This window comes from Gaeumannomyces tritici (genome assembly GCF_000145635.1).
Source record: "Gaeumannomyces tritici R3-111a-1 unplaced genomic scaffold supercont2.123, whole genome shotgun sequence".
Taxonomy (NCBI): Eukaryota; Fungi; Ascomycota; class Sordariomycetes; order Magnaporthales; family Magnaporthaceae; genus Gaeumannomyces; species Gaeumannomyces tritici.
The window spans coordinates 1-9,130 of NW_008804667.1; the positions used below are offsets into that span (position 1 = coordinate 1).

The following is a 9,130-nucleotide window of genomic DNA, read 5'->3' on the forward strand; positions in this document are numbered from 1 at the left end:
TTTTTTTTTTTTACGGACGAAAGCCGAGGATTATCTCGACATCTTTGTATCACCGCGATTCGATGCGATGCGTATGACGCGGGCGGCCAGCAGATGCGGCGGCGGCGGCAAGCCAGCCGCAATGTCGCGGGTGGTGGCTGAGCACCCATCAGGCCAGGGGCGGTCAGGGTATGGGAAATGCCTCTCGGTTTCCGTTTCCCCTTACGCGCCTGCCCCTTATTTTTACAGCTGCTAGGAGGGATCAAGCTCCCGTGGCTCCCCGCCGCCGCTGGGGGTATGCGTACGCCCCTTGGCTAGGATCACGAATCAGGGCTCTGTTGCCAGCACCCACATCGACATTTGAGATACTTTCGGCCGTTGTATCTAAGGATAGGGCTAGGGTTGAGCTGGCTGGCCGTTGTCCAATTTTTTTTTTTCCCGTCTCGCGATGCCATGTTGGCATTGTGCATGTGGCAAGGGTATGCCGGGGCCCAACGGATGTTCTTCGAGGTGCTCGTTTCACAGTGGGAACGGGAAGGCAACCGCGAGGAAAGGGAAAAAAAAACCAAAAAAAAAAAACCGAAGTTTGGACCACAAACGTGGGGGCCGGTTGGGGCATTACAGCAGGTGACGTCACTCGCCCTGGCGCCTCTGTCGGCGCAAGAACTCAGTCCGCAGCGCGACGTCAATGCAGACGGTACACTCAAGCGCCCACTCAGGAGCCCCCAAACAACAATCCGTTGCCGCTCCCCCCTGGTGATCATACATGGGGCCCTCAACTGGGGCTGTCGTCCTTCTCCCTTCTCCCTATTCACGCCCAGACGCCAGCATGCGAGCCCAGATAAACCCAGAAGGCAGAGCAGAGCTTACTCCGTAAACCTGATGGGATGGACCTCGGATGGGTTGCACCGACCCCATCGAGCGAAACGTGGCATGCCTCTCTGCCTATTGCCCGCATGGCGCTCTGGCCTGGTGGCGACTCGAAACAGTGGTTGCCCAAGACAAATCCACGAGCGCCGTCGAATCTGAAACGTGGGCGCCGGTCATCTGAGCATGAGCGCAGCTGCGAGCCGGCGTCGGGACCGCATGCCGGGCGCCGCGCCGTCAGCTCCCGGGAAGGTCTCTGCCCTCGCGAGGGGTGGCTTCCAAAGTGGGCAGATGGGCCTCAAAGGGAGGGGGGAGACCTGTGCAGCATTCATCCTGCGGCTTATCTCGCCCGCGGGCAAATACGTTCCAGCTGTTGTTGTACCTACACCACCTCGCGCTCTCCGTGCCTCCGGAATGGATACATGACGCATGCCCCCCCAACGACGCCGCGGCGGCAGGCTGGCCTATCGACGGCTGGGATGCAACACCCAGCGGCGGCCTTCGCTCCCTTGGCGCACACACCTCTCCCTCCCTCTGGATGTCGGTGCCACAGTCCCACCCAAAATTCTCATTGTATCCATCCAACCCACGTTCCTGCTTTCCCCCGGTATCGCAAACGCACGTCCCGTGTGGCTGTGTAGGCGGTTCTCATCAGTATTTGCTGGCAGCAACCCACATTCCCACACCAAGGAAACGCAGAGGAGCATGCTCCTAATGGTGGTACCCACCCAGGATGCAATGGCGCACCCCACAGTGATGTCATAGTGGCTTTTTGCTAGCGGGGAAACTTGCAACACCCCGTCGTCGGTCCCTGACCCTTGTTCCCGCTCCCACCACCGAGGGGAAAGGGGTCACGCACTCACAGGGCCGATGTCTTCTCCCCTGCTCGTGGTAGGCACGTATGTACATGTGTCTTGCTGTGATTTTGACTCATTGACCGTTGATCTCGGCAGGTAGGGTGACAGGCAGAGGGGATGAAGCCCGCCATTTACCACTGGCACCTTTGCCGACGTCAAAGTCGGTTCCGCCAATCCGGTAGGCGAGGCGCTGCGTGTCGTGCTCCAAGGGGGCAAAGCAACGTCAACGCCGACACCGGGCCGTCTGGATATCCGCCCTTCACCGGGGTCGGGGATATCTAGACTTCGGGGGGTTGGCCGTGCAGACAAGCTCACCGACATCCCAATTCGCCTTGAGGGGTCCATTTTCCATGTGACAGCTTGTCGCATTCCTTCTCTGCTGTGTTGCGTCGCCACTCGGGACACGAAGGCTTCCCCTCTTTTTTTCCCGGATGGGGCCCATGGTTAAAATAAAATCTATCTCGCCTCAGTGCTTCGTGGTCCGTGCTCTCAAACCCCTTTCGAATTTCGAAGCGGAGAAGTCTTGGAAGATCGGGGGACACGAGACGTCACTCTCGACAAGTGCCGGCTCTGAACTGGGCAAGCAGGGAATGGCTCGTGGGGTCGGGGGTCCTGTCCCGTGAAGCTGTGCGCGGGAGCTCCGAACGCCGTTCGTTGATTCGACCCATTGTTCTATTTCTGCTCCCAGCCACGAGGCCATGATTCAGAATCGCCTGTCTTTTGAGGTTACAAACCCCGGATTGCCATGGCTTTCGTACTGTATAGTGAGAAATACCTACAGAGCCCGCTGAGCCTCGAGGGACCCTGGGTATTGATACCGAGGTGACCACGCGAGCTAGGTGGGCGTCTATTGCGCACAAGTCCCCAGGAACGTAACAGGAAGGCAACCCCATAAAAATGGACGTCGGGGTTCACGGCCGCCAATGGGAACGGCTAATGGCCATGCTGCAGTAAAAGTCAGTCACTGGCACGCGAGGGAGCAGTTACGGTTACATACGGGTCGATTCCAAAGTGTCGGCCCCCATTCAGTGTTACCTCGTGTGGGCTGTGCTTTGATGGCCGCTCCCACCCGGGATACATGCCGGGTAACATGTTTGCATCATCAGCGTAAAATAAAATAAATGCAAGCTGTTCGAACTGAGCCATTGGAAAACGACCCCTCAACCCCTCGACCCCTCACGCTAGCGAGGTACAGTACAGTACCATCCGAAGAGGGATGGGGACCCCGATGCTAGGGCTACTTAGGTAGCCATCGATTTGATCCCGGATGGCTTGCCTGATGCAGGCAGTTTTCGTGACGATCAGCGGGCCACGGGCGAGCTCATGCAGGGACCTGTCCAACTTTTTTCTTTCTTTTCCTGTCAGCTCTCTGCCGAGTCTTTCCCCTGACCCTCCCTTTCGACCACAGCCCGGCTCAGGGTCCAGCGCGGCTAGTGGAAGCGGCATGAAGGGGGGTTTGTTTGGGAAGGACGCAAGCCGCCAACGTGATTTGGCCCGACGCCATATGTTGTGGAACGCGCCGTGCTCCCCCCCAACAGACCTGTTATTTGACAAAAGCTGACAGCATGCGCCGGAGGCTTGGGGGGACGCGCACGCCTGCCGCTTTCGCTCATACTGACCAACCGTTAAAACGAAGGACGGCGCCGATCACCTACTGCAAGCCTCACTTGGGACGCCTTTGAGTCATTGCGTGGTGGTGCAGCCAGCGCTGATCGCTGCCAGGAAGAGGGTGCCTGGTGGGCGGGCGAGTAACCTCCAAAGCTCGCACTGCGTGGTGGGCTGTTCGACCTTACCGAGATTCGAACGATTCTCCTACCCCAAGGGGGACAAGCACGGCAAGATTGGGAACAGGCCCCAGCTGCCCCGTTGTTGCCCGTCTCTGCCTGTAGGCTGCAGAGGGACTGTTCCTTGAGAAAATCTGGCTATTTTCGTGAATAGGAGGGGGAAATCGAAGCTCAATCGCGCACCGTAAGCAGAACCGAAGCGCCGTACTGGGTACCGTGACAGACTCTCCCCCAACGATCGGCCTGACTCTTACTGTAAAAGTTTCGAGCCTGACTAGGTAGGGGGCCGGACCGTGGACTTTGGACTGCTATGGCTTTGAGACGATCCGACACGGTTCGACACCGAAGCCCAAAAAGAACAAGAAAAAAAAAGAAAAAAAAAGGTTGCAGACGGACGAGCCGCCGGGATTGCGGGAAGAACGGCCGTCGGGTTCGCCACCGAAAGGCGCATGGCATTGCGCCGAACTTGTGCATGGATGGGAGCGGCGAGGGAGGTCGTCGGCCGCGCGCCCCCTACCACACCCCTCCCAGGCCGTGCTCGTATTGCCGCCGGTCTGCCGTCCAGGGCTGCTCCATCCATCCCGGCCGGCGGCCCCGACTCCGGCTGGAAAGCCGGGCCACGCCCCTTGGCCACCGCCAGCTTAGGCATCCGAAAAATGATAGAGCGATCCCAAATCAGGGAAGTGCAGACTCTTATCATCTGCCGTGTCGGCTACCATTTCCCTTTCGATCCTAGGGCATCAACGACAGCAGGGAATTACGGCAGAGCTCACCTCCCCAAAACGCAACCTCGGCCGATATGAGTGTCCCGGGAATACCCAAACATGAGAGAAGAAAAAGGTACATTGGTGCTCGGTACCCAGATGCTCAGTACCTGAGTGCAAGAAACCGAAGTTTGTGTCTCGGAGACTTTTGGGTTGCGGCTTGCGACAAAGGCATGAGGGGTCCATGCATGTCTCTGTGCATGGGCTGCTAAGACACGGCCAACCTCGGTATGTGCCTAGACACCCGCCGTGCCTTTCTAGCCCGAAACCCGGGTTCGGCTTGATCTCCTAGAAAGACGCATGTGCTGGTGGAAAGACGAGGAGCACGCTGTGCGGCAGGTTTCATTATCCGCTAAGAGCCGGTTAGAAGTAGAAGCAATGGATGGGGGCCGGCGTTGTTGGTCCCGAGGCTGACCATGGAGGAATAACGGTGAAGGAAGGTAGCGGGCCGCGTCCACCGGCGCCCGTCACGGGGGCTCGGAATAGTCTGGACTGGCGGGCCGTTTGGGGAGCTACCGCTGCCCATGCGGGCAGGTCTGGCATGGCCCTCGGCGATGCGGCGGGCCGGTTCAGACTGGTCAGATCGTTCGGCTCGGGCGCGTGGGCAAATGATTGGAGCGTCAGATCGGATTCGATGATGAGCTCAACGAATTAGGGTGCCCAAACTGTCACCGCCCCATGTGAAAGCAAAGTAACTGTTCGTGTTGGGTCAGCGCGTTGGTTGAAAAGAAGCTGCGTCTCGGTGCCCTCCCGCCTGTGCGCCGCAAAGAATTGGTCACAAAAGAAGCCATTTTGTTTGGTTTGGGGAACCAGTTGCGCCTCGTCGTGAACTCTGCCGTCGTTTGCCTGCACCTCCGAAGCAAGCTAAGCCCAATACGAACAGGCGCCTCGGCCCGTCCTTATCGCGCCTTATCGTGCGTCGTCTGACAGGGGGACGCCGCGCGGGCGGTCATCGGACCCAAGGCCCAGAGGAAATGCCAAAACCCAGCCAAAGTGCTTGACCGTCCTTGACAGACTGAAGACGGACATAATCTCGGTTTGCTTGCCACTCCTCTGTCTTAGGCTGCGCCTTCCGCCCCTCTGCTTCTGCTGCTGCCGCTGCCGCTGGACAAGGCGCTCGCCGAGCAACTTCCCGCCCGGTTTCTTTACGATCTTTTTTTTTTTCTTTTTCGCTCTCTCCTTCCTGGTCCAGCCAAGCCCCGAGACTTTGACAAGGAATTTCAAGGTCGGTGTCGATTTTGCCTGGGATGGCATCGACGGCGGCGGACCATGTGGCCCCCGAGGAGCCCCCGAGCGACGGCTCTAAGCTAAAAACGTTTATCGGCATTCTGAAGAAGTGAGTATTTCTGCCGGCTGTGTCTTAGAATTTGGTTACCCTTTTTTTTTGGATTGTTTCTTGGTCGAACACGGCCAGCATCGAAATGAAAAAGGGGTCGTCCTACGCAACCCCGCACCGACCTGTTCGAGTCAAGCAGCCAGCCAGACCGCAAGATGCAAAAGAAGCAAAAAAAGAGAAGAGGAAAAGGTGGCAAAGTCGAGCAGGAATGAAGATGTCCAGTCAAAGCCCGCATACCGACAGCTGCGCTAGACGCGGATGCGTGTCGATTCTCGTGGCCCTCGGCCGTCGTTTTGGCGCCTGTCCCAGCAGGCTTGCAGGGGTCGACAGTGGCTGACGTCGGGGGCTTCCCAGGTTCATCGGCGTGGCGGACCTCGCCGCCGTGAGATTCTCGCTCCCTTCGCAGCTTCTCGAGCCGACGCCGAACCTCGAATACTGGAACTACCTCGATGCCCCCAACACCTTCATCGCCATCGGTACGTCGGACGAGCCCGTCGACCGCATGCTCGAGGTTATGCGCTTCTGGTTCACAAAGGACCTCAAGTACGCCAAGGGCCGCCCATGCAAGCCCTACAACTCGTGCCTGGGCGAGTTCTTCCGCTGCAACTGGGAGGCCGAGGATAATGCCCCCAGGATCGACACCAAGGCCTTGGGCGGAACCCCCGACCCCAGCCGCCCGGGCTCCGGCGCCTCCAGCCTCCGCTCCGGCAAGCCCACCGCCGCGTCCTCGGCCCTCGGCGTCCTTGCCGACTCGCGCGCCGCCTCCAACCTCTCGGTTCAGCAGACGGGCACCAACCCCGCCAACCCCGTCGTGCGCGTCTCGTACCTGACGGAGCAGACCTCGCACCACCCGCCTGTGAGCGCCTTCTACATCAGCTGCCCCCAAAAGGGCCTGCACGCCCGCGGCTTCGACCAGATCACGGCCAGGTTTACGGGCACCTCGATCAAGGTCATGCCCGGCGAGCACAACCTGGGAATATTTGTCACGCTCGAGAAGCGCGGCGACGAGACGTACCAGCTCACACACCCCGCTGCTCACCTCGGCGGCATCCTGCGCGGTGCCCTCAGCGTGAGCGTGGGTGACATGTGCTACATCTCCTGCCCAAAGACCAAGCTCAAGGCAATCTTGCGCTACTTCGACGAGGGTTGGCTAGGCCGCTCTACGAACACGGTCGAGGGCGTCATCTTCCGCTACGACCCAGAAAACGACGACAAGGTCAACATCAAGGACGTCCCCGACGAAGATGTCCTTGTCAGACTCAAGGGCCCTTGGAAGGAGAAGGTCGTCTTTACGCTGGGCCCCAAACCTGTGGTAAGTAACCACCTAGAAACAGTCATGGCCGCAGGGAGAGTTTCCACATGTATAGGGATCTGACAGAAGCTGCTTTCAGGCTTCGCATCCACCCGAGAAGCAGAACACCATAATCGACATCGCTCCGCTGAGCGTGGCGCCAAAGTCTCTCCCGCCGGACAGCATGCAGCTCGAGAACGAGTCGTTGCAGCTGTGGGGCGGCGTCACCGAGGCGATCCATTCCAAGCAGTTCTCCAAGGCGACCACGGTCAAGGTCGAGCTCGAGGAGAAGCAGCGCGAAAAGGCTCGCGAGCGCGAGCGCACCGGCGAGGTTTGGCAGCCGGCATTCTTTGTCGAAGTCACCGACAAGGGCGGCAAGCCCCAGCTCACCGAGAAGGGCCGGGCTGTGCTCGAGAGGGCCCAAAAGGCCGACTGGAACATTGCCGACATCGTGGGCGCCCCGGCAAAGTCTGAGGATGCAACCGAGGTGGACTCGGCTGCAGAGACGGCCAAGCCCTGACGAGAGTTGCTTCCATCTAGCTAGCGTGAGACCAGAGTCCTTGCTTCTTGATCTCCTCCCTGTCTTGAATCCTTTTTTTTTTTCAATATCTGCCAGCCCTTGCATTTTTTTGTTGTCTGGCTTCCCCCCGTTTTCTCTTGCGTATAGAGTTTCATTTGGTCACAATAGAGAGGGGTGTCTTGGGAGTATTGCTGCGGGCTCTTGCTAACCTGCGTGTTTTGTTGATCATTTTTATCTTGAGTTCCCTCCATGGTTCTGGGACAAATGGCTGAGAAGATCTGGCTTCCAAGGCCCATCAGTGGCCTTGACGCTCTTTCTAAACAGCACCCCAGAGTGCCTCGGACTTTGCGGGGTTCCGTTCTGGATCCTCATGCCCTCATTCTTTTTTAACTCTTTCTTCGGCTACCCCCAATTCTGCATGGCACTTACGTACAAGGAATATGTGCGGTTGGATAGTGCATGGCTTTAATGTTGCATCTCTCATGATTGTTGGCTTTCTAGGTATCTCTTCATCTGCACGGTGATCTAGCCCTCGTGTCTGACCCAGAACGCTCACTCTAAACCCGCCGAAGGGCTCGCGGGGAGTTTTCATATCCTTTTTTCTTCTCTTTTTCCTTCATGTCCAGGCATGTCAGTAAGGCCGGAAGATTGTCGCATACGAAGACTCATGCGGAGATATACATATCTATACATAAATCAAGATGCTCGGGTTACTGGCCTATTATTTCAGTACTCTTGCTTTTCATAGCTTTCCATGTAATGTCTTGTCTACGGGAACTTCCAATAATAGTAATAGGAGCTTGCAAGGGTGGTAATTTGTGTTGCCGTTTACAATCCTGGTCGTCTGGCAACCGGGCTGCCGGAGCTGGTGACCCCACGGGAGCTTTTGTGCCAAGGGGGCTGGCATTAGCCACCACATACGACCATAGGAAGGAGGAAAACACGGGATCCCGTCCGCTCTCCCCGAGTTAAACCCCTGACCGCCGGACTAGTAGTTGGGTCGGTGACGACCAGCGAATCCCCGGTGTTGTATGTGGATCCGATTTCTTTTTGCTTTTTGTCCACCACATGGCATAAGAAACGGGGGAATAAGCCTTTCTAGTTGGGGGAGATTGCAAGGACGAACGAACGGGTTATATGCCACAAGTAATTTCGCGAATGTATATGCATATTAAGCTGGCTGAATCTACCAAGTGCTAATAATCTGAGCTGTAAATGCTAATTAGGTAGTGACGAGACGAGAAGAACGGAACTTTTAGTGACGGCAAAAGTGAACGACAAGCCAGGATCCTTGGCGAGATTTCCACGAGTTCCAACACTTCGAGCTGTATCATTGTCCTCAACCGCCGCCACCCGCCACCCCCTGCCTGACACCGCTCCCCCGCCTTCTTCACCTCTCGCCCGCCGCCTCCCGAGCCTGCCGTAGCCGCTCGCGGCTCGCGCGGATGTCGATCGAGTGCTCGCCAAACTTGACGAAGCGCCCGTCGTCCAGCCGCAGGCCCGGCGATGAGCCCGACCTCGCCATGGACACGGCGCCGTCACCCTGCTGCTGCTGCTGCTGCTGCGGCGGCGGGGTTCGCTGGTGCTGGAACGCCTGTTGCTGCTGCTGCTGTAGCAGGGCGAGGTCCGGGCTGGACCCCGGCGGGGCCCCAAACGTCAGCGGCGGCGGGCCGGGGCTCTGGCTGGGCGACCGGCCGCCCCCGCCACTTCCCCGGCTGGACGAGCGCGACCC

The 9,130-nt window shown here is 58.2% G+C and overlaps 2 protein-coding genes and 1 non-coding gene across 3 annotated transcripts; 2 read left to right on the top strand and 1 right to left on the bottom strand.

Annotated features, from left to right (window-relative positions):
* The first annotated feature begins 5,244 nt into the window (after positions 1–5,244).
* Positions 5,245–8,210, top strand: GGTG_14073 (hypothetical protein). The gene is made up of 3 exons (XM_009232000.1): positions 5,245–5,587; positions 5,942–6,899; positions 6,979–8,210. Exons 1-3 carry the CDS (start codon positions 5,499–5,501, stop codon positions 7,396–7,398), a joined length of 1,467 nt encoding a protein of 488 aa, XP_009230264.1. The 5' UTR covers positions 5,245–5,498; the 3' UTR covers positions 7,399–8,210.
* Positions 8,211–8,317: 107 nt separating this feature from the next.
* On the top strand, positions 8,318–8,434 carry GGTG_20285. Its single transcript, XR_653017.1, has one exon. It is a non-coding gene; the product is annotated as a 5S ribosomal RNA (ribosomal RNA).
* A 354-nt stretch (positions 8,435–8,788) lies between these two features.
* On the bottom strand, positions 8,789–9,007 carry GGTG_14074 (hypothetical protein; the record flags this gene model as incomplete). The annotated part of the gene is made up of 1 exon (XM_009232001.1): positions 8,789–9,007. A coding segment is annotated over one exon (219 nt), but the record flags the coding sequence as incomplete, so codon positions are not given.
* Positions 9,008–9,130: the final 123 nt, after the last annotated feature.